We start from the raw sequence: 26,177 nt of genomic DNA, 5'->3' as shown, positions 1-26,177 counted from the left end.
GCCACCCCACCAGCCACCCCACCACCCACAGCCACCCCACCACCGTATGCCTCAGCCACCTTACCAGCCACCCCACCACCCACAGCCACCCCACCACCCTCTGCCCCAGCCACCCCACCACCCTCTGCCCCAGCCACCCCACCACCCACAGCCACCCCACCACCCTCTGCCCCAGCCACCCCACCACCCACCCCCACCACCCACAGCCACCCCACCACCCTCTGCCCCCAGCCACCCCACCACCCTCTGCCCCAGCCACCCCACCACCCTCTGCCCCAGCCACCCCACCACCCTCTGCCCCAGCCACCCCACCACCCACAGCCACCCCACCACCCTCTGCCCCAGCCACCCCACCACCCTCTGCCCCAGCCACCCCACCACCCACAGCCACCCCACCACCCTCTGCCCCAGCCACCCCACCCCACCTCTGCCCCAGCCACCCCACCACCCTCTGCCCCAGCCACCCCACCACCCACAGCCCCAGCCACCCCACCACCCTCTGCCCCAGCCACCCCACCACCCACAGCCACCCCACCACCCTCTGCCCCAGCCACCCCACCAGCCACCCCACCACCCTCTGCCCCAGCCACCCCACCACCCTCTGCCCCAGCCACCCCACCAGCCACAGCCACCCCACCACCCTCTGCCCCAGCCACCCCACCACCCTCTGCCCCAGCCACCTTACCAGCCACCCCACCACCCACAGCAACCCCACCACCCTCTGCCCCAGCCACCCCACCACCCACAGCCACCCACCACCCTCTGCCCCAGCCACCCCACCACCCACAGCCACCCCACCACCCTCTGCCCCAGCCACCCCACCACCCTCTGCCCCAGCCACCCCACCACCCTCTGCCCCAGCCACCCCACCACCCACAGCCACCCCACCACCCTCTGCCCCAGCCACCCCACCACCCTCTGCCCCAGCCACCCCACCACCCACAGCCACCCCACCACCCTCTGCCCCAGCCACCCCACCAGCCACCCCACCACCCACAGCCACCCCACCACCCTCTGCCCCAGCCACCCCACCACCCTCCGCCCCAGCCACCCCATTACCCACAGCCACCCCACCACCCTCTGCCCCAGCCACCCCACCACCCTCTGCCCCAGCCACCCCACCAGCCACCCCACCACTCTCTGCCCCAGCCACCCCACCACTCTCTGCCCCAGCCACCCCACCACTCTCTGCCCCAGCCACACCACCACCCTCTGCCCCAGCCACCCCACCAGCCACCCCACCACCCACAGCCACCCCACCACCCTCTGCCCCAGCCACCCCACCACCCTCTACCCCAGCCACCCCACCACCCACAGCCACCCCACCACCCTCTGCCCCAGCCACCCCACCACCCTCTGCCCCAGCCACCCCACCACCCTCTGCCCCAGCCACCCCACCACCCTCTGCCCCAGCCACCCCACCACCCACAGCCACCCCACCACCCTCTGCCCCAGCCACCCCACCACCCTCTGCCCCAGCCACCCCACCACCCTCTGCCCCAGCCACCCCACCACCCTCTGCCCCAGCCACCCCACCACTCTCTGCCCCAGCCACCCCACCACTCTCTGCCCCAGCCACTCCACCACTCTCTGCCCCAGCCACCCCACCAGCCACCCTACCACCCACAGCCACCCCACCACCCTCTGCCCCAGCCACCCCACCACCCTCTACCCCAGCCACCCCACCACCCACAGCCACCCCACCACCCTCTGCCCCAGCCACCCCACCACCAACAGCCACCCCACCACCCTCTGCCCCAGCCACCCCTCTGCCCCAGCCACCCCACCACCCTCTGCCCCAGCCACCCCACCAGCCACCCCACCACCCACAGCCACCCCACCACCCTCTGCCCCAGCCACCCCACCAGCCACCCCACAACCCTCTGCCCCAGCCACCCCACCACCCACAGCCACCCCCCTCTGCCCCAGCCACCCCACCACCCACCCACCACCTCTTCCCCAGCCACCCCACCTCTGCCCCAGCCACCCTCTGCCCCAGCCACCCCACCACCCTCCTGCCCCAGCCACCCTCCTGCCCCAGCCACCCTCCTGCCCCAGCCACCCTCCTGCCCCAGCCACCCTACTGCCCCAGCCACCCTACTGCCCCAGCCACCCTACCACCCTCTGCCCCAGAAACCCTACCACCCTCTGCCCTCCAACCACCCCACTACCCTGTCACTGTCCTCCTACCACCCTCTGCCTCAGCCACGCTACCACCCTCTGCCCCAGCCACACTACCACCCTCTGCCCCAGCCACGCTACGCCCCAGCCACCCTACCACCCCAGCCACCCTACCGCCCCAGCCACCCTACCACCCTCTGACCCAGAAACCCTACCACCCTTTGCCACAGCCACCCTACCACCCTCTGCCCTCCTACCACCCCACTACCCTGTCACTGTCCTCCTACCACCCTCTGCCCCAGCCACCCTACCGCCCCAGGCACCCTACCACCCTCTGCCCCAGAAACCCTACCAGCCTCTGCCCTCCTACCACCTCACTACCCTGTCACTGTCCTCCTACCACCCTCTGCCCCAGCCACCTTACCACCCTCTGCCCCAGCCACGCTACCACCCTCTGCCACAGCCACCCTACCACCCTCTGCAACAGCACCTTATACACACAATGCAAACCCTATTTTTATCTTTAGATGTTAGTGGGGGCCTCATGTTTGAGTTTCGCCTAAGGCCTCACAAAGTCTAGAGCCGCCACTGACCACACCCCTTCTCATTACAGAGATGCACATCACCTAATATGCTTAATTGGTAGTAGGCTTTCGAGCCTATACAGCTTGGAGTAAGACAACATGCATAAAGAGGATGATGTGGTCAAAATACTCATTTGCCTAATAATTCTGCACTCCCTGTATATTTTACCCTGTAACTTTCTATGACACCCTAAAACCTGTACATGGGGGGTACTGTTTTACTCGGGAGACTTCGCTGAACACAAATATTAGTGATTCAAAACAGTAAAACATATCACAGCGATGATATTGTCAGTGAAAGTGACTTTATTTTTGCATTTTTCACACACAAACAGCACTTTTACTATAATTGTTGTGATAATTGTTGTGAAACATTTTCCTGTTTTGAAACACTAATATTTGTGTTCAGCAAAGTCTCCCGAGTATAACAGTACCCATGATGTACAGGTTTTATAGCGTTTTTGAGTTACAGGGTCAAATATATGGGTCAAATATTTTTACATTGAAAAAGGCCAGGTTGGTTACGTTGCCTTTGAGAGCGTATGGTAGCCCAGGAATGAGAATTACCCCCATGATGGCATACCCTTTGCAAAAGAAGACAACCTAAAGTATTGCAAATGAGGTATGTCCAGTCTTTTTTAGTAGCCACTTAGTCACAAACACTGGCCAAAATTAGCGTTCAATTTAGTTTTTTCACACACAAACAAATATGAATGCTAACTTTGGCCAGTGTTTTTGACTAAGTGGCTACTAAAAAAGACTGGACATACCCCATATTGAATACTCTGGGTTGTCTACTTTAAAAAAAATATGTACATGTGGGGTGTTATTTAGAGATTTATGACAGATAATAGTATTACAATGTCACTATTGATACATTTTAAAAATTTATGTTTTGAAACCGCAATATCCTACTTGTACCTATAGCCCTATAACTTGCCAAAAAAAGCAGGTAAACACTGGATATTTTTAAACTCAGGACAAAATTTTGAATCTATTTAGCAGTTTTTTTTTCATTCGCTTTTGTAGATGAGTAAAAGATTTTTCAAGTAAAAGTCAAAAAACTTTTTTCAATTTTTCATCATATTTTTTTATTTTTTTTTAAATCAAATGACATGAGATTATATAAATAATGGTATGTAAAGAAAGCCCCTTTTGTCCTGAAAAAAACAATATATAATTTGTATGGGAACAGTAAATGAGAGAATGGAAAATTACAGCTAAACACAAACACCACAAAAGTGTAAAAAGAGGCCTGGTAGCAAATGTACAACATCGCAAAAACAGTCCAGTCCTTAAGGGGTTAATATCTAACAGCTTTATATTGAGTTTGTGCCTTCCCTGTCAGCCTATATCTGTTTGTGAGGCTCCCTGGCCTCTTCCTCTCCAATCTGTGTACTGTATACTACCCGGTCGTGGCCTCTCAGACTAACATACTAACTTCAGGGGCTGTCAGGGCTTCTCAACGCGGCAATCACTCTCGGACCTGCGGGAGTTCTTCCCGCCGGGACCTCTCGCGCTACGGCAATCTGAATCTCGTGAAATTCACAACGCCCATTTTGGTTTTCTCACCCAGCACACTCAGGCACACAGGGCCTATCATTAAAGGTTAACTTACAGCCAATATACAAGGTTTTCTGCTGCACAGTGATGTCTATCTATATATACTGTAGTTACATTCTGTATGGACAATTACCATATGCTGGCACAGGATATATTACAAAGGATTAACCTCCCCTTTATTCAACTAACTAACCGCAAGTGGAGACACCACCTGTCACTCCCAGCAGACCAATCATACAAGGTGAACTTGCAGCCAATATACACGTTTTTCTGCTGCATCTATATATATATCTATATATAATTACATTCGGTATGGGCAATTGCTATTTGCTGGCACAGGATATATTTCAAAAAGGATTAATCTCCACTCTATACAACTAATGCTGGTTAATTGTTGCTTACAAATTCATGCCAGACTATTAACCTTACAGTCAATTTCTGTATATTTGCTGGATATGCCTGGGCTGCAGACTGCTTGCTACTGATAAGCGCTATGGAATCTGTTGGCGCTATATGAATAGCAATAATAATCTTAATAAGGGGTAAACCCACATGCCCTACAGATTCGCTCTACGGGCCTGGCCCTACATGAGCACTAGGAGTAAAACCCAGACTGTGGTACCTATCAAACATTATTCCTGGAACTAAATATGTGAGACATGAAAGGATTACGATTACCCACGTATATACGGTACCTCCCCACTGGGGACTTAGTAGTTCCCCCCTTTGGCTATTGGAGTCTCTTAACACCTCCCCATAACTTACAAGGGTTTCATCCCCTTTTATAATAAGCCGCTCAATACGACCGGTGATGTGTCTGAGCCCTCACATCACAGCATACCTAGCGGTGTTTGCAGGGACGTATTAGCCGCGAGGCAAACAAGGCGTTTGCCTTCGGCGGCACTTTCCAGGGGGCGGCAAAAAAGGCGCCCCCAAATGCCCAGGGCAAATGTCTTATTAGCCTGGCGGCTGACTAAAAATCCGGTTGGGCGGCGCTGGCGAGGGAGCACTTTCCCCTGAGCTCTCTGCTCAGCTCCCTTGCGTGCTGCAGAGTGATGCCGGGAGCCGGAATATGACGTCATATTCCGGCTCCTGGCATTACTCTGCGGCGCGCGAGGGAGCTGAGCAGAGAGCTCACTAATCAGTGCTCCTTCGCCAGCGCCGCCCGCCCAGCAGCCCCACCGGACCCCAGGGAAAGGGAGAACCCACCCCTCAGCATTCCCAAAGGTAAGAATGCTGGGGGGGGGGGATTGAATTTAAAAAAAAAAAAAAGTGAGTGTGTTAATGTGAGTGTGTGTGTGTGTGTGTCTGTTAGCGTGTGTGTTTGTGTGTGTCAGTGAGTGTGTGCGTCTGTTAGTGCGTGTGTATGAGTGTGTGTGTCTGTTAGTGAGTGTGTGTGTGTGTCTGTTAGTGAGTGTGTTTATTTCTGTGAGTGAGTGAGTGTGTGTCTGCTAGTGTGTGTGTGTCTGTTAGTGAGTGAGTGTGTGTCTGTTAGTGAGTGTGTGTATGTCAGGGAGTGTGTCTGTTAGTGAATGTAAGTCTGTTAGTGAGAGTATGCATGTCTGTTAGTGAATGTGTGTCTGCTAGTAACTGTATGTGTCTGTTAGTGAGTGTGTATGTCTGTTAGCTAGTGTATGTGTGTCTGTCAGTGAATGTGTGTGTGTATTTAGAAGTGTAGGGTGCAAGGGGGAGGCACGGGGTGGGGGGGGGGGGTGCCTGAGTTTTGTCATTCCTAGGGCAGCACAAAACCAGGATACACCACTGGGTGTTTGTATACACCCATATACCAGGCAAACCCCACATTGCAACAAGCAAGGGGTTACCCACTAGGCCTTGAATAGGCAAGGGGGTCTAAGACGTATGTCCTTTATCCTACAGGACAACTACATATACCATGTCGGATTCCCATCAACAACCCAGGATTTTCAGGCAATAATAAATGCTGCAAGGTCGGCTTTCATGGAGAAAACGTCAATGAGCTGGCCTCACCATATCACACTTCGACGAATGGGATGGCACCTACTAAACGTAGCAAGCATACGGCTGGGCAAGAAATACCCCCACCAGAGGTTTTCTCTGAGGAGGATGAAGTCTACCCTCAGAATCTTGCATCATCGACGCATGGCAGGCGGACACCTCCAATTCGGATGACGAAGGTGGTTGGCAAGACGTTCCGTATTCGGAATCAAAATATGTTAAGGAATTTTTTGCGGAGGATGCCGTCTCACAAGATACACAGGGATACACAGGGATCACTCACTCACATGGAAGGCAAAGGGCTGTTCTTAGATGCTCAAGGTTGCCCTCACTTTGACCCGTGCACCATCCGCAATCCATGGGCCTCGGAATGGAACCTGCCGACCCACCTGGCCAAGTACTGTCACTAGACACCAATGCCATCAGGGAATGGGTCCAACGGTGTATGTGCATGCTGGGGAATGCCAACGCAGCGTTATGTACTGAAGGACGCAGGACTGCACTGTTAGGAACAAACTCGAAACTGATGAAAATGGCCTATAAAGACCTGGGCTCGTCAGCCAATGGCCTGCTCTTCGGTGGCTCATTTATAGCAGAGCTCAAGATACATGTTTCATTGTTTACCACTCTCAGCAAGGCCCAGTCATCTATGAGACAGGCATTCCACTCACCACCAGGACGTGGTGTTTATGGGAGTGCTGGTAAGCAGAGGCACACGAACAGAACCAGAGGCTACCGAATCAGAGGTCGAGGATGTCTTAACAAAGATGAACCGTTCCATACAAATGTCTCTACACTAACAGCATGCAGGTTATCCCTTCATTTACAGAACTGGAAAGAGCTATCATCAGATGCATGGATCCTATAAACCGTTCAAGGGTATGTCATCGAGTTCCACACCCAACTGCATCAGTTGCAGACACCACCACCATTAAGGACCTCTACAGAACACAGGTCCCTTATCGACGAAGAAATACGAACTCTCTTTACCAAAGGCGAAGTTCAATATCCACAAGACGAGGACGGTTTCTTCAGCAATATTTTCTGGTGCAAAAAAGAAACAGGACTTCTGTCCGGTCATCAACCTACGACAATTCAACTCATTCGTAATATACCACGATTTCAGGTTAGGGATCTGTGACGAGAGCAATCTCGCCACATTGCATTGGAGAAGCCTGGCTGCCCGCCTGCTGCCTTTGGACTATGGCCCTGGGAGATTGGGCCCTTTAAAAACAGTATTCGGCGGGGCGGAGCCTGACCTCTGAGCCGACTAGACGTGGAAAGCCTGAGCTCCTGCAACAAGGCCTGAATTTGGGATATTTTTACCCGTTTTCGGGGCTTCCACGCAAGGCAGCCACCATAATGATGGTCAGAGGATCCCGAGCTAGCTACACTGTGATGAGATCCAGCACTCGCTCACCCGAAATGCTCTGGAGCCCTGCTGCGGCCTACCTGGGACAAAGCCGTGTTGGAGGCGGCCGATCCAACCATGCTGCGACCCGGGACCTGATTCCGCAGTGCTCCTATCCCCCCCCCCCCGGACCGGTGGGGGTCATCCCGGTCCACCTAAAGCTGACCAGACCGACAGACCTCACATCAACCGCTCCGGCAAGACCGCGGAGCAAGAACCCAGCCGTTGCATGATGGCGGATGCAAAGCAGACAACCGCCCGCGACCACATGGTGGATTCTCTGAGGAGGCTGGACACCATATTTCAAAGGTTCTGGCTAACTCTACAACGTCGCGCCCAAGCCTCCGAGACAAGCAAGCGCACCAGAGCTAGGAAACCCAAGCGACAACCTGTGAAGGGACCCACCCAAGGCAACGCTCCAGCGACACCACACACGAGACCTCCCACGCGCCTTCCCAGGCTGAGAGCCACAAGGGGCATACACACCCCACATCGTCCACAAGGGCAGAAGATTCCCCGAGACATGCGGCGCGTGGCACCTCGACCTTCTGACCAACACCTGCAGGAAATAGACCTGGACTATGGCGGAATCAAGGTCTGTGGGAAAAGGATGCCGGTCCTCGATCAGACTTGGGGCTGGAGGAGTACAGATGAAACATGCCCGATGGACACTAGCGCCATTTGGCTAAGGTTGGGGGTCGGATAATTCAGAAGGGGAACTGTCACATAAACCATATATCGCAGTTACTAACCAGGGACATGCCTCCTTATAAAGTCTTTAATATGTTTTTCACAAAAGTCCCCAATATGCTTCTCCTTGCCTATGGTTTATTACTAACCTCTTTGTTTCCCTATAAAGCGACACAAACCTAACACCCAGGGCAACGATGACATGCAACATACCCTGCTCACTGGTCAGAAACTAACAAGCTACCACTAATCTGTTATTTATATGTCGAATGCAATTGTATAAAAAATGTGATGTTCTTTTGAATGTTCCAATCGTATAACCAAGCACTATAATCGCACCTCTTAACAAAAAATTGTGCAAGTACAAAGTTTACCCCATTGTTACTGATGTCTGCAACCATGAGGATTGCTTTTGGGGCACCTCGTGCGCGTTTGTTCATTATACACTGCAAAAATAAAAAATTCAAAAAACAAAAAAACAAAAAAAAAACAGTATTCGGCCATACCAGAGTGTATGTAACTCATTCTGGCCCTTTAAATACAGTGGGTCATTTGGTACTTGCCCTGTGTGAGCTGTGGTAACCCAGATAGCTATGCCATGGAGCCTATTCGTGTGATTAAAGACTTTGGCTCCATGGCGATTAAACTGTATTCGGTTGGTCTGAGTGCCATTCACCTAATAATGTGGTAGAGGGGAGGGCTATGTGTGGGATGTAACTATTGTGTGATTGGTTAATGTACGTTACTGTGTGTGTCCCTCTCCTTCATGGGAGCACCTAATAAAAAGGGCTGGAAGCTAGCAGCCAGAGAGTTCTATTTTTACCCTCAACTTGAGTCCTGTCTCTTATTGGGGGAATCTGCTACAAGGGATTGCTATGCTAGGCATATTCCCTTGCTATAATCACTGAGCTCTTGTAAGAGCTTGTTCCTGCTTCATTCTGAAGGGAGATAGCTGCAGCCTGCGGTGCTTATGGTGTCTGGTGGAGTGCTTGGAGTCCTCTGGAAGCGCTAGGAGCATCCATTAACGGAGGTACCCAGTCGGGGTGCCAGGTGATCCGTTACAGGATCCACCTACTTCAAGATTTGGAAAGACTGAACCTGTGTATGCCTACCTCTAAGTACCAATAGCGCAGTCATGTTGAAGATTCCTATGATTCTGTTAGTATGACCGGGCATGCCAGTTCACCTGCCTACCTTTTGGGCTCGGCTCCGTGGTGCTTCATGAAGCTGCTGAAACCGGTCATGACTTGCCTAAGGTCCCTAGGGATACGATGCATAATCTATTCGGATGATTAGCTACTCTATTACGACACAGTTTCAAGACTACAATCTCAAAAGGGCTTTGTGGTAGACTTCCTTGAATCCTTGGGTTTCGTGGTAAATCATGACAAATCAGCACTGGAACCATCGCAAATTGCACAATTTCTGGGGTTTGAAATCTACTCCACCTCATGCATGCTTCAGTTAACCCTCAAAGAGATAGCCACTATGCGCAAATTTGGAAGATACTGAATATGGATCACATGCAACTTCGTCTCCTCACTCAGGTTGTGGGACTACTCTCCACTTCCACTTCAATAGCTGAAGGTACACTGTTATCCGGAATCTCATACGACCAGACAATCCTTCTCACAAACGAGATACGCACGGATATCCGTTGGTGGCTTCTCCACAGGCAAGCCTGCAATGGGAAAGCCATGGACAACAGCTCAGCAGTCCAATATATCAATCATTTGGGCGGAGTTCGATTCGGGCACTAGCAGATGCAACAAAAGATATTTACAGTTTCTGTCTCTCCCGTAATATCAGGTTACAGGCAAAATACCTACCGGGAATATCCAACTTCACAGTGAACTGGTATTCACGACATTGGAGGGACAGCAGCGACTGGCACCTACGCAAGTTATTTTAAAGTTTGTACGAATGCAGGGGTCCTCTCATCGACCTATTTGTCTCACGGGCCAATCGTCAACGGCTCAGGTTCTTCAGCCAGCTACCGGATACAGACTGCGAAGCAGTGGACGCATTCCTTCAGACCTGGCTGAACCTGGGGGCTTACGCCTTTTTCCCATTCTCTATGTTGGTGGGATACGCAACCAGAAGATATCTATGCTCTTCTGGACAACGCTACGGCAGTGTCAAGTGTAGTCCTTATGGAACTACCTTTGACTACCCTTGTTTCCCCTCCTACTATCCGGCCCTCAGGGTGAACCACACCCTCTGGTACTACAAGGACGACTAGATCTGGTGACTTGGAAGATTTCAGGGGAACTTGGGTTACAGACGGTCTATCACAAATCACTAAGGACCTGCTATCGGACTCGTGGGCACCCGGAACTAGACAGAGCTACCTCGCAACCTGGAACAAATGGTCTTGCTGGCGTTTGGAGAGGGACTGATCCCTTGATGGCTCCAATCACCATGATTCTCAACTTCCTATTTCAGACATCATGTGTTCGGCTGACTGGTCTCAGGAAGAAACTTTTCAGATTTTTTTACATCGGTCCTTCCTCTCACGCTTCTTTTTCTCTAATCAATAGCGTTAAAAATGCAAAATATGAAGCCTCCTGTCATGTGGTAAAATTGTAGATTATACTAACGTAATGTACTAATAATCTTAATTTTAGTAATGACAGGAGGTATATGTATGTATGTACAAGAGTGAGATGTGGAATCACGGTCACTACCAATACCTTTAACTTATTTCTCCTTCTTTTCAGTATGAATACTTCCATCGACTACAAGTGGAATGTAATTCCCTCAACAATTCATTACAGTTCGGAGTTATCAGGATGCTCAAGTTTCTACAGTTTTCCATTTCCAGTTAAAAAGGACTATCTACGTTAACACCAAAGAAAGAGGGAGAATTGGGGGCTGTCCTACCTTATATCTGTGATGACTGTTGTTTTCTGATTGGTTAAAGTTTTTTGAATGACTTGTTGCTGCTGGAGTTTTAAGTAAAGAAAGTCAATGCAAAATACTCGCCTCCTGTCATTACTAAAATTAAGATTATTAGTACACTACATTAGCATAATCTACATGTGTTAAACAGTGGTTAGCGGTTCCCATAGAAAATAATGGAAGCCATGATCCACTACTAAGCGATTGTCTTTCAGCAGATAATATCTAATGTTCAATACTTGTGAAATTATGCAGTCAGGAAACAACTGTGACTTGCTAACAGTAGCTACAGGCATAGGAATGTATAGTGCCTGGTTGCTAAAAGGTAGTGATAAGTTGTGAGGTTGTAAGTAAACCCCTCAGTTTTCCAATGGGCCAGTTTGATCCCACTAAACTAGGAATTGCGGGAAGCTTACTGGGGAGTTGCAATTTGGGCTTGGAAAGATAGGTGATTTCGAGAAACGTTTCATTATCTCCATTACTGAGTGTTATTACTAAGTGATATCACAGGTATCTGAGGTTGATGTAGAATTTATCAGTACATTTTTAATAGCATAAATACATTGGAAACTAAACATTCATTCAAACTGCAGACGTTTAAAAGTGTCTCTCCTATTATTGCTAATTTTTGACAGATTCCCAAAAGCCTGGCGGAAGATGCTACAAAGGTTGCAATTGAAGTTGGCTATCGGCATATTGATGGAGCACATATATATGGAAATGAGGTTGAGGTTGGACGAGCAATAAAGAAAAAAATTGAAGATGGAACTGTGAAGAGAGAGGATCTTTTCTGCACAGGGAAGGTAATATTCATGCGCATCATAATTTTGGAAGGAATTCACCAAGTGCAGATGAGTCAGAGAAATGTCATACTTATTTGCAGATCTACAATGTAATATAATATAAATGTGTAACTCGCAATATTCTCTCAGTTCTTCAGATCGCCTGGCAGGCAGGCTCTCTTGTCTGGTGCTGGGAGGAGTAAGGAAGAGTGCATCGCGAAGACATGATTATGCATGCTTTCACTATACATGTAATGAAGTTCAGGGATTTGAGCCCATTAGCAGCAGTGTGTGTCTGTGTTTGGTGAAAATGTTTGTTTGAGAGTTATGAGAGTTATAGAAGATGGTCTCTTAGCATATTGTGATATTTCCAGTGGCTAGTAAGTTTCAAATTTCTACGTGAGTTATAGCAGTTAATGGGAGACTGCTTGGTGCTACCAAATAAGACAGAATTAAATTTGAGGGTATGGGCTAAACCCTCCTAAACAAATATAAATATATTTTCAATACGGATAACGGAAGAACAAAACAGCAGATCATTTTCCCTAGACATTCTTACAGGAGAGGCAGATTTACCTTAGAAAAAAATCTTGAAGTTGAAATGGTGTGGCATTATGGGAAAAAGGTATGGGAACCAATGCACATCCCGGTACTCTATTGTAGAGGCCTGCAACCTCTCAATAGTTAGAATATATAGCAACACGCACAGGTTCAACAGGTAGGATGCAAAGTGCAATTTATTTAGGCAGCGAACATAACAACATAAGACAAATCGGCCAATTGGCCAGGTTTAAGCCATGTCTACTTTGCCCACGTCGTCCTCTGGCCAGTCCTGGCCCTTTGGTATCAAGCAGCAGATCCATTTAGTCCTGGAAGTTGTGAGGTGGAGCCTTTATGGATCGGATTTGTTATTCCAGCACACATCCATCTGATTGATGAACATGATTCCATTGCTTCAAGGTCTAGTTCTAATGCTCAGAGTAGCTCTTCTGTGTGATCAGACCAGAATTTTTGAGATGAGATTTAATTTCTTGCTTGTTGCTACTCATAGTGAGCTAATATTTCCTAGTGTGCATATTTAAGGTACATCTAAGAGTTTAAGCCAATACTAAGTCAAAACATTTATGTTGTTCCATTAGCAACATCCCTCTACAAAAAGAAACAGTGTAATTACTGTCAGGACCCCGCGGGCGGCTGCAAGGGGAGGCTGCAGTCCGCTCGCGGCACTCACCCTCCAGCCGTCCACGGTCCCCTTCCTGCCAGGTGTTCGGCGGGCGGCATCCTCCCAGCCACGGGTGCCGTCCGCGTCTTCTTCCGGGTCCCCCAGTGGCAGCATGCATGACGCTGCACGCTGGGAGACCGGCCAATTTGTTACACGCCGGGGTCAGTCACCTGACCCGGCGTTAAAGGCACAGTGCCTCAATCACAGTGGGAGGTTTAGATATCTCCCACGTGTGATTGTTAATTCTGATTGGAAATTAGCCAATCAGAATTAACCTTCTGGTTTATATACTTACCTTTCCTGTTCCTCCCTGCCCTGTTGTGGTCTTTGCTTTATAGTATTGATGCTGAACGTGTGATTTCTGGTTACGTACTCTCTGGCTTGTTATACTGACTTTGTGACTTTCTCCTACCCTTTGACCTCGGCTTGTTTCTCGTTATTCTGTTTTCTGGTTCCCCTTACTCGGCTTGTCTCCTGACTATTCTGTGTGTGCTTAGCCCGGCCACTCTAAGGACCGGTACTGCACACTTTCTGTGTGTGTGTCTGTGTGTATGTTAGCGTGTTGGGTTCCCCGAATCGTGACATTACAACAGGGCCATAATGGAACCTGCTGACATACCACAGCTCCTAGTTAATCAGGAGGCTAGAATGGAAGGCTTGGACCACCGCATGGATCAGTTTGCTCCAGCTTTGCAAACCATACTGGCTCGCACTGCACACTTGCAGCCTGCCGTTCAGGAGGTTGCTGCTGCTGTGTCCGAGCCCATTCCCACTCCGGCACCCGTTCCTGCCCATGTAGTGCATATGACGCCGCCACAGCGCTACAGCGGTGACCCGGCATTGTGTCGTGGTTTCCTCAACCAAATTGACATCCATTTGGTGATGAATCCACGTTCCTATCCCACTGACAGATCTAAAATAGCCTTTTTGATAAACCACTTGTCAGGGAGAGCTTTAGCATGGGCTAATCCCATGTGGGAGAATGCTTCCCCAATGTCCTTTGCAGACTTTTTGACCGCTTTCAAACGCACATTTGATCAACCCGGCAGGGTTGCTTCTGCTGGCAAAGCTCTGCTTAGGGTCCGACAGGTTAACAGATCTGTAGCGGATTACACTATCGAATTCCGCACTCTAGCAGCTGAGGTGGTTTGGAATAATGATGCCCTCGTTACAGCCTTTCAGGAGGGTTTGGCCGCTTACATCCTGGACGAAATAGCCTCCAGGGAATTGCCTGTCCTTCTGGATGATCTTATAGATTATATCATCCGTATTGATAATCGTATTAGAGAGAGACGTAGTCAGAGGCGTATGTATACTCAGATGTTACCTGCTTTACCCAGTACTGCGTTACTGGCATTACCCCCTTCTAGCCAACCTCCCCCTGAAACCTTGCAATTGGGTGTTACTGGGTTAATTGAGGTAGAAAAATCATACCGAAGAAGGGAAGGGTTATGCCTTTACTGTGGGAAAAGGGGACATCTTCTAAGAACCTGCCCTGAATTGCGGGGAAAACTGCAGCACCCAAGGCCTATAGAGGGGTCGGCCTCGGGTGTTATGTCGTTTACCCCTCACGTCCCCATTACTAGACCGTTTATTACGGTTACCCTTTTTGTTGGTAATACTACCGTGATTACCAAAGCCTTGATAGATTCAGGGGCTGCTGACAATCTTATGGATGAGAGTTTTGCTAAAACCGCATCTTTGACTCTGATCCAAAAGGTCACTCCCTTGGCTGTGGAGGCCATAGATGGTAGACCACTGGAGAAACCTCTGGTGACCCATGAGACCAAAGAACTGGTTATGTCTGTGGGTGCCTTGCACAAGGAAAGATTGTCCTTTCAAATAATCAACTCCCCTACAGCCTCTGTCGTTTTGGGCTTCCCCTGGTTGGTTAAACACAATCCGATGATTGATTGGGGTTGTTTGGAGATTCTCTCCTGGGGGAAATCTTGTCAAAGGGAATGTATGACTCGTGTTTGTCCTGTTGGCTTGCTTAATGTACCCACAGCCAAACCACTTTCTGTTAATGTTCCTCCTGTGTATGCGGACCTAGCTATGGTGTTTGAAAAAAGGGAGGCAGATAAACTACCCCCGCACCGTGAATATGATTGTGCCATAAACCTCTTACCTGGTACTATGCCACCTAGGGGTAAGGTATACCCTCTTTCTGAAAAAGAGAACCAGGTAATGGAGGAGTACATAAAGGAAGCCTTAAGTAAAGGTTTTATCAGAAGGTCCTCCTCTCCTGCTGGGGCTGGTTTCTTTTTTGTTGCCAAAAAGGAGGGTGACCTACGGCCTTGTATAGACTACAGGGGCCTGAACAATATAACGATTAAAAATGCCTACCCTATTCCCCTCATCACGGAGTTATTTGACCGGGTCAAAGGTTCTAAATACTTCACTAAATTAGACCTCAGGGGGGCTTATAACCTTGTTCGTATAAAGGAGAATGATGAGTGGAAAACAGCATTCAATACACGTAGCGGACATTACGAGTATCTAGTCATGCCTTTTGGACTGTGTAATGCTCCCGCTGTGTTTCAGGACCTCATAAACGATGTCCTCAGGGATCTATTGCATGTCTGTGCCGTGGTGTACCTTGACGACATCCTTGTATATTCCCCTGATTTGCAGACACATCATAATCATGTTAGGATGGTGCTGAAAAGGTTATTACAGAACGGACTTTATTGTAAATTAGAAAAATGTTTGTTCGATCAGACCTCGGTGCAATTTCTAGGATATATAATTTCCGAACAGGGTTTCAGTATGGATCCTGCTAAGTTAGAAGCCATACTATCCTGGCCGCTTCCCCAAGGTCTTAAGGCTATCCAGCGTTTTATAGGATTTGCCAACTATTACAGGAAATTTATAAGAAACTTTTCACCACTTATCTCCCCTATAACGAAGCTGACTAAGAAAGGTCTACACCCTAGGGTTTGGACTCCTGAAGCCCTTAAGGCCTTCGAAACTCTCAAGAAGGCATTTGCCTCTGCTCCAGTACTACGCCACCCTGATCCTTCCCTTCCCTTTGTTATGGAAGTGGACGCTTCTGAATCAGGCGTGGGAGCAGTACTGTCACAGAGATCATCGTATGACGAACCCCTCCATCCCTGTTGCTACTTTTCAAAAAGGTTATCTGATCCAGAAAAGAATTACGATGTTGGGAACAGGGAACTATTAGCTATTGTGTTAGCTTTTAAGGAATGGAGGTACTTATTAGAGGGTTCTAGACACAAAGTTATGGTTATAACAGATCATAAGAACCTCTCCTATATAGCTGATGCTAGAAGGTTGTCCGCCCGGCAGGCTAGATGGTCTCTATTTCTTTCACGCTTCCAATACGTGATTACCTATAGACCTGGTTGCCGTAATGCCAAAGCTGACGCTATCTCTCGACAGTATGAACCTCTAGAATCTGTTAACTCGACCCCTGAACCTATTGTACCTGCGTCTCAGATAATAGCTGCTACCCGTTTGGTTGTTTCGTCTCTTGTTCTTGATAATATTAAGACATACCAAACTCAAGCACCCCCTGAGACGCCTGTTGGCAGACTATACGTTAAAGTGAATGACAGAAAGAAGTTATTAACTTTATTTCACACCGCCAAAACTGCTGGTCATCCAGGGGTTACCAAGACTTATAAGGGCCTCCTTCAACAGTTCTGGTGGCCTTCACTCAAGCGAGACGTGGTGGATTTTGTGCAGGCTTGTCGGGTCTGTACGCAGTGTAAGTCCCCTAATGTGAGACCCCAGGGTCTCCTGATGCCTCTATCGATACCCAATAAACCATGGACCCACTTATCCATGGATTTTATTGTAGACCTTCCTCCTTCCGATGGTCAGACAGTGATATTAACTGTGACGGATAGGTTCTCTAAAATGGCGCACTTTATTCCGCTTAAGAAACTGCCTTCTGCGATTCAGCTTGCTCAGGTGTTTGCCAAGGAAGTGTTCCGCTTGCATGGGGTACCTGAGAATATTGTATCTGACAGGGGTCCTCAATTTGTCTCTCGGTTTTGGAGGGGTTTTTGTGCTGAGATGGGGGTCTCCTTGTCGTTTACTTCCTCCTATCACCCGCAATCTAATGGTGCAGCCGAACGTGCTAATCAGTCTGTGGAATTGTATTTGCGCTGCTTCACTAATGCGCACCAGGATGACTGGTCTCGCCTCCTTCCGTGGGCTGAATTTGCCAGGAATACGGTGTCTCATTCGTCTACTGGCTTAAGTCCTTTTGAGGTTGCTTATGGGTTTCGGCCTTCCGTCCTTCCCGGTGCGTTCTCCGACAAGGGAATGCCCGCTTTGGACCAGCACCTCGCCTCTTTGCGGAAGATGTGGGATCAGGTCCATGTTGCGCTGTCCCGTTCAGCGGCTGCTCAGAAGAAGTTTGCTGATCGCCATAGGGGTGCGGCCCCTTCCTATGTTCCGGGTGATAGGGTATGGTTGTCCTCTAGGAACCTCCGCCTCAAGGTTCCCTCGATGAAGTTCGCTCCCAGGTTCCTTGGTCCCTACAAGGTGTTACGTAGGGTTAACCCCGTTTCCTACTCCCTGGACTTGCCCTCTTCCATGCGCATTCCGAACACGTTTCACGTTTCGCTTTTGAAGCCCTTGCTTTGCAACCGGTTCTCTCGTCCCCTCGGGCGGCCTGTTTCCCCTCGCGCTGTCCCCAGTGATGTGTACGAAGTGGCTGCCCTTCTCGACTCTCGTGTTTCTAGGGGTCGGCTGCAATATCTGGTGGATTGGAAGGGGTACGGCCCTGAGGACCGATCTTGGGTTTCGTGCTCTGATCTGCACGCTCCCTCTTTGATCCGCTCCTTTCATGCCCGGTTTCCTTTGAAGCCTTCTGCTTCCCGCCCTCTGGGCGGTCTTCGAGGGGGGGGTAGTGTCAGGACCCCGCGGGCGGCTGCAAGGGGAGGCTGCAGTCCGCTCGCGGCACTCACCCTCCAGCCGTCCACGGTCCCCTTCCTGCCAGGTGTTCGGCGGGCGGCATCCTCCCAGCCACGGGTGCCGTCCGCGTCTTCTTCCGGGTCCCCCAGTGGCAGCATGCATGACGCTGCACGCTGGGAGACCGGCCAATTTGTTACACGCCGGGGTCAGTCACCTGACCCGGCGTTAAAGGCACAGTGCCTCAATCACAGTGGGAGGTTTAGATATCTCCCACGTGTGATTGTTAATTCTGATTGGAAATTAGCCAATCAGAATTAACCTTCTGGTTTATATACTTACCTTTCCTGTTCCTCCCTGCCCTGTTGTGGTCTTTGCTTTATAGTATTGATGCTGAACGTGTGATTTCTGGTTACGTACTCTCTGGCTTGTTATACTGACTTTGTGACTTTCTCCTACCCTTTGACCTCGGCTTGTTTCTCGTTATTCTGTTTTCTGGTTCCCCTTACTCGGCTTGTCTCCTGACTATTCTGTGTGTGCTTAGCCCGGCCACTCTAAGGACCGGTACTGCACACTTTCTGTGTGTGTGTCTGTGTGTATGTTAGCGTGTTGGGTTCCCCGAATCGTGACAATTACTGCATTAAGAAGGCTGGTGAGATGTCATTTTTAATTAACTGGTTTCAACAGAATTTGCAGCAACATTTCTGGATATTAGATTCGCTGCTTTGAATTCTCCCAAGTCTTTTGAATCTGCTAATTTATCAGTTCTTCAGAAAAAGAGTAGTGAAAGATCTCCTTCATTGTCTAGTTCAGTTGAGTCCACTTCAAGCTCCAATTCTTTTTCCTAGATATCTTCAGATGATTTGTCAGTTTTTGATGAGGATCATTTTAAGGACGTTTCCAGTATTTTGAAGATGGGAGATGATTCTTTTTACAAGGCTGAATGTTTCCCCTTTGCTTCTTTGCTTTAAAGATAATATAAATAGAGATTGGAAAAAAACCTGAAAAGAAATTAAATAAAAAAATACATTTTAAAAGTACATCCAATTTGATCTCTTTCTCTTTTTGGTAAGGCTTTCTTTACTCTCGGACTAAAATTTTAACAACTCATCTACATCTCCTGTGTTCAAAAGGCAAATCACATACTTTGAAGGGGGGCATACTTTGAAGGCATTCTTTGAAGGGGCATCTGAAATATCCTTTGCAAAGATGTTTCCGATTTTTTTATCCATGGGATACTCTTTTTTTTATTCAATTCTTTATTTTTGTGTGACCAATAGCGTATTCGGTGATTACATTCAAATCCAATGATATCAAGTCCTTCATAATACAATACAATACCTAACAAAGGCATCTGTTATACATAACATATATGTAACCACATTACCATGCCTGTAGGCCCCCAGTTAGTTGCTATCATCACATTTTTAATTATAGATTGTTTAAAATGCCTATATGGCCAAAAGGAACTTAGACATAAGAACTCTACTGATGACTTAACGCATTTGTCCTAACACATTATAGCACACTTTTGCATTCGCCTGTGGGTTATTGACGCCGTGTGAGCAATCAGTTATCTTGTTACCACCTTAAGTGTAGCTTCAATACCTCAGAGGAGGTAGAAAAGAAGATAGAAGATAATGAAGAGAAGAGAAGAAACTGCGTCCATCGACAGGACCACTTTTGGGCTCTCCCTAATGTCTTCTGTTGGGCTCTGGCGGGGTGAAGGGGAAGGGTGAGAAGGGGGGGAGAGGAGGCCCATCACACCTCTCTCATCTCCCCATTTAGTTTCTGATTAGTGGCCAGTCCACTAGCCAGGGACTGATGGGATATTTAAATTGGTATAGAGTTTCCTCTCTGCCCAATTGTGTTCAAGGCACATCTGCTTTAGGAAAGCAAGTGCATATGTGCAAAAGAAAGAAAAGAAAGAGGTAATACAATGCCCAGAACAAGAAGAATTTCAAAGCTCTTATTCCAGGATTTTTCTATTAAAGAAACTAGATGTTTCTTTTTATTATATTCTAGACTTAAAGAATGCAAAAAAAATGTGGTAAGAAGAAAATTCAGGTTATAAAAGATACATTCATCCATGCATCTCTTAAGAGAAAGAAACGTTATGGATTCTCTAGACTTGAAAGCTGCCTACTTGCTTATGCCAGTAGGAGACGCAGAAAGGTTTTAAGGTTTATCATTAGAAAAGGAAAGACACTCCCTTTTGGCCTTTGTTATTTTCCAAGAATCTTCATGAAAGTTCTGGTAACACTGGTGCATTAAGAAATAAAGAAATCAATATTGTTTCTTGTTTTGATGAGTGGCTTATCATAGCAAGAAAAGCAAATGTCATAAAAAATATTTAAATACATTGTCTCAGTTTCCCAAGAGCCATGGATAGATCATCACAACAGATGCATCAATTTCAGGGTGGGATGCACATTTCCTTCATATTACAGCAAGCGAGTTTTGGTATCAGTGCAACAAACAAAATCTTCAAATTTCATGGAGTTAAAGGTAATTCGGAAAACCCTTGAACATTTTGAGAAGCATTTACAGAACGATCTTGTATAGATGTGCTCAGACAACTCAACCTCACTAACTTACAGCAAGGCAATACGCGTCAAATGAGCAGACAACTCCTTGGCCGATTTCATAACTAGAAACAATATAAAACAAAAAGATTGGTCACCTTCAAGCAAAGACTTCAAGAAAATAACAAATTGTTTGGGTTATCCAGAAATATATTTTAGGACATCTGAACTCAACAAGAATGTAGAAAGCTTTTGTTCTCTCTGCAGACTTAACAAATCATCCTGGATAGGTACCTTCTCAGTCCAGTGTTCTTTCTGTCTTGCATGTATTTTCCCTCCTATTATTTTATTTCCAAGAAGGATGAGAAAAATATGACCAGACCATGCACAAGTTATTACTTGAGCCCCCTTCTAGCTCAGAAGGGCTTAGTTGTTGGACCTTATAGAATTATCATAGTTATATAGTTACATAGGCTCAAAAGAGACGTGCGTCCATTAAGTTCAGCCTTCCACACTTAATTTAAAGCAACAAACTATGAAAAAAAATTCCATCTTGACCCCAGAATGGCAGACAGATTTATCCTTGGCTCAAGAAGCTATTACCCTACAGTTGTAAAATTATAGCATTGAATGTTCTGTTTTGATCTCCTTTACATTTGGACCTTTGCATAAACACTGGGTCAACTACAGTCTTTGTGAGCCTATTCTTCCTATTTAGTTTTATGCAAAAATTGAACCTTCATTCAAGTCATTAGTTAACTAATTGTCTAAAATGCAGCAAGTAATAATTGAAGTTCATGACATATGTTCACCAAATATAAATTAGATATACTCGCCTCACGAGACAATTGGGTGAGACCAACTTCCTTCAATCATCAAATGAGATCCACTTTTCAGTACAGCTTATTGTAAATAGCTTTTCCCATAGGATTAAAGGCAGTACAGATTCACTCTCTCTGTTAAATTTATCGTCACCACATCACTGTGTCTTTTCATTACTGGCTTTCCTGGGTGAATCCTTATTTTAAACCTCAATGGGAAAGAGTTAAAGGGTGTTACTCATAAAATTGTGAAGGTACATTTGCCTGTCCTGTGGGAAAGCCAGGAGAAAACTCTCTCTGCTGTTGTGTACTGCCACTAATCCAATGTAAAATTAGCAACATGTATCATTTGTATTATTATCAATTGGCTGAGAAATGGTTATATAATTTTGTATGCCTTTAGAAGTATGAAAGTAGTGGGCTGAAATATTATACTACTGGTGATGCCAAGCAGCATGTATGTCTGAAAGGGACTTTTTTCTAATGACCCCAGAAGCAGTAAACTAAAGGGGGAAAAATGGAAAACAATGTGTTAATTTGCTTCGGTTTTTTTATGTATATTTTTAAATTTGAAATATAATTAGTTTTTTTGCCTCAGACAATTGTCTAGTAAAGGGACAGTTTTAGATAAGTCCTCAAAAACGCGGTGTTTGGTCAGAGTGAGCTAGTCCATCTGTAAAAGTTTTGATAAGTTATCACTTTTACTATTCAGTTGTAAGAAATAGTCATATGTATGGTTGTAGCTTTCACAAAGATTGTAACTAGACCAAGAGAACACCAAGAATATCAAAGTGCACAAATCTTTTCTTTTTAATGTCTCAGCTATGGAGCAATTCACACACCACAGAACGTGTGCGTCCAGCATTAGAGAAGTCCTTAGCAGACCTTCAGTTGGATTATCTGGATCTTTACATTATTCATACACCTGTAGAATTAAAGGTAAGAAAACATATTTTATCCATCAGTATCTATTAGGCAGGTTTGTCAAACTCTGGCCTGCCAGCTGTTATAAGATTAGGCATCCTGTAATCTTTTTTTCACCTTCTAAAATGTTGACTGTTTTGTTCTTTTTTGGCCGTTATGGTCTACAGAGAATTATGGGAAATGTAACACCACATCAGATAGAGGGATATGGTTGGAGAAACCAAGTGTAAAAAATACATTTTGAGATCTTTATCTGCCCCTTTTGCAAGATTTCTCTCAGGTGCTTTGGTTAAGGTGCTATAGAATTAACAGGTGTTACTAGTTTGCCACTTCTTGCCAGTGTAATCACCATACCTACTACATGTTTTGTAATAGCCATAGATGCAGTTCCACTAGTATTTGTAAAAAAAAAAAAAACAAACAAAAAAAATAATAATAGGCAGCTTAACAATGGATGGAGGGTTATATCCTAAAACCTACCCATTAAACAGCAATGTTATATGAAGAAGTCTAGCTTATTATATATCCATAATATTTTTACGAGTAATTGGAATTTGCTAAATCACCATTAATCCTTTTGGCACAACAGATTTGACATTGGTTCCTTTAGTGATTATTCTGGTGTTTAGAATGCCTCTTTAAACATGTACTTATTACTGGAAAGATGGGCAAAGGAATGAAAAATTTACATAATGTTATTATAGCAAAGGAAAAGCAGGTTAATTTTATTAAATGTCCTGTCTGAACCTTTTCTAAAAGTAGTTGGCTACTATGCAGGATTTAAAAATATTTGTATGTTAAATGCGATGGATTGATCTAAACATTGATGGAGATATATAAGCATACTAATGTGATGTCTGTTCCATTCAAAGCCTGGAGAAGATCTGATGCCAATGGATGAGAATCAAAAACCCCTCTATCATAATACTGACATCAGAGACACCTGGAGTGTGAGTATTACTATGCATTGCAGGATAAAACTTACCAGGAAAGGTTAAAGGATCTTAACATGTATAGCTTGGAGGAAAGACGAGACAGGGGGGATATGATAGAAACATTTAAATACATAAAGGGAATTAACACAGTAAAGGAGACTATATTTAAAATAAGAAAAACTACTACAACAAGAGAACATAGTCTTAAATTAGAGGGGCAAAGGTTTAAAAATGATATTGGGAAGTATTACTTTACTGAGAGGGTAGTGGATGAATGGAATAGCCTACCAGCTGAAGTGGTAGAGGTTAACACAGTAAAGAGGTTTAAGCATGCGTGGGATATGCATATGGCTATCCTAACTATAAAATAAGGCCAGGGACTAATGAAAGTTCTTAAAAAAAAATTGGGCAGACTAGATGGGCAGAATGGTTCTTATCTGCCGTCTCATTCTATGTTTCTATGTCATAAAAAGTATTTGTGTGAGTGTGTGTATCTGGCTGTGTGTGTATGTGTTTGTGTTTGTGATTTATTCTCAGCTACCCCTTTTTAGTTGGCACTCAGGAATCAGTTGGCCGGATCAGTGTGCAGCAAATTGATATATAAAGCTATTCACAACCTTTTCATCTCAACCTCTCTCTCACTCTTCTGGAACTTCCTGAAATATGGTTAACACCTCTGAAGGTACTTCTTCTAAACCACCACACCTGCTAACTAGAAAGAAGTCACCCTAATCTCCAGCAATTGTATCTTTCATCTTCCATCTTCCATCTACCCTATCATTCCTCCCCTTCGAAGTACAAACAATCTGCCTATTCAAACCTACTCTTCTAAGAATTGCTGCCCACCCCCCAGTCATCCTGGCCTATTCCTTGATCCTTGAACACTTTACATGTTGGTTTCTTTACTAACTTTTATTATAGCATTCCTACCCATATCATTAAGGACTCAAGCATGCACATCAGCATCCCTGACAGGTCTAATACCACCGGACCGCTATAGGACCTTCTCCTTTGACCTTACCCAATGGACTAAGTCATAAACCCACACAGCTGATCTCAATTTTACTAAGATACACAATAGTCAGCATAGTGCCTCAGTGTTTCAATTCTGGGTGACTGCAAGTCAAGGACCAGGAGATATTTAGGTGCCACCACTTCAAACACACAATACCCTTGCTCCATTACCTGCAGGTTCACATAATTGCAAGACACATTGATTGGACCCTGGGCAAGCATTCATTTGGGCCCCCTGTATCCTGCCCTACCCCCTCCACACTTCCACCCCCTGGCATGCAATCACACATCCCACACCAACACAGTGGCAGAACTAATGTACAAGAGTTGTGGAGAAGAGATAAATTCTCGTCTGTTAAAAAAAAACCACAATGCTATGCCAGCTGGGGATCAACCATTTGGCCATTCTTGCAGGGCTGTATGTGTGCAGTGTTTGTGCATTTAAATGTAAGCATGTTTTGTATAGAGGGTGTGTGTGCACGTAGGGTGTAGTATTGGTCTTTGAGTGAAGGGGTGTGCTTCTATATACTTTTTGAGTTTTCATTCAGGGGTATGTAATGTTTGTATGTAATGTTTGTGTTTTCAGGGGTGTGTTTGCATGTTGTGTTTGATTGTATGCACATACATTCTATACATTCACAGATATACATACACATTAGCACACAGATACTCACAAACACACTGATGCACACATCTGGACACATGCACACACTGACACAAACAGACTGTCATATACACACACACAGACACACATAATTTGATACACACACCAATATAAAAACACTGGCAAATACACACACATAGAGTCACACTTACACACACTGACACAGATATGTACACACACTCAGATAAACACAGGCACACATGTACACATACACAGAGCTACACATGCAGGGGTGTATTTGTGTGCAGTGTTGGTGTAGGAATGTTAGGGTGTATGCATTGCCACACAGATGCATAATTACACAAACACTGAGATACACACAGGAACCCAAATACATATGCAATGGTGTATTTGTGTGCAGTGTTAGTGTTGGAATGCATTAGTGTATTTGTGTGCAGTGTTGGCACTGGAATGATGGGATGTATGCATTGCCACACATACGCATACAAACTGAGGAACAAGTACACATACACAGATATACACACACACAGATATGCATACACACTAACACACAGGTACACATGCACTGACGCAAACACAGCCAAATAGACACACACACACAAACACAGCCAAATAGACACACACACACAAACACAGCCAGATACACACACACTGAAACAAACACCGCCAGATACAGTCAGATACACAAACTGACACAAACAGACAGACACCCACATTGACACAAATACAGCCACATCCACACACTGAAACACACAGAGCCAGATACACACACAGCCAGTTACACACATGCAGTCAGCATGCACTGACACAAACATAGCCAGATACACACAGCCAGATACACACACAGATACACACATACAGTCAGATACACACACAGTAACATACACACACAGTAACATACACACACAGTAACATACACACACAGTAACATACACACACAGTAAGATACACACACAGTAAGATACACACACAGTAAGATTCACACACAGTAAGATTCACACACAGTAAGATTCACACACAGTAAGATACACACACAGTAAGATACACACACAGTAAGATACACACACTGACACAAACAGCTAGATACACACACTGACACACACACACACACACACACACACACACACACACACACACACACACACACAAAGACAGATACACATTCACAGCCAGATACAAACACACACTCACACAAACA

At 46.3% G+C, this 26,177-nt stretch overlaps 1 protein-coding gene across 1 annotated transcript in view; it reads left to right on the top strand.

The window, feature by feature from the left end:
* LOC134602558 (aldo-keto reductase family 1 member C1-like) overlaps positions 1 to 26,177 on the top strand; it is a 95,438-nt gene that overhangs the window by 44,061 nt on the left and 25,200 nt on the right. Inside the window, exons 2-4 of the mRNA XM_063447533.1 lie at positions 11,883 to 12,050; positions 22,304 to 22,420; positions 23,278 to 23,355. Of these exons, the coding sequence (XP_063303603.1) occupies positions 11,883 to 12,050; positions 22,304 to 22,420; positions 23,278 to 23,355 (363 nt within the window). The remainder of the gene's footprint in view (positions 1 to 11,882; positions 12,051 to 22,303; positions 22,421 to 23,277; positions 23,356 to 26,177) is intronic.

This window comes from Pelobates fuscus, chromosome 3 (assembly GCF_036172605.1).
Source record: "Pelobates fuscus isolate aPelFus1 chromosome 3, aPelFus1.pri, whole genome shotgun sequence".
Taxonomy (NCBI): Eukaryota; Metazoa; Chordata; class Amphibia; order Anura; family Pelobatidae; genus Pelobates; species Pelobates fuscus.
The sequence above is the reverse complement of the archived record's forward strand: the minus strand, read 5'-3'. Positions and strand labels throughout refer to the sequence as shown.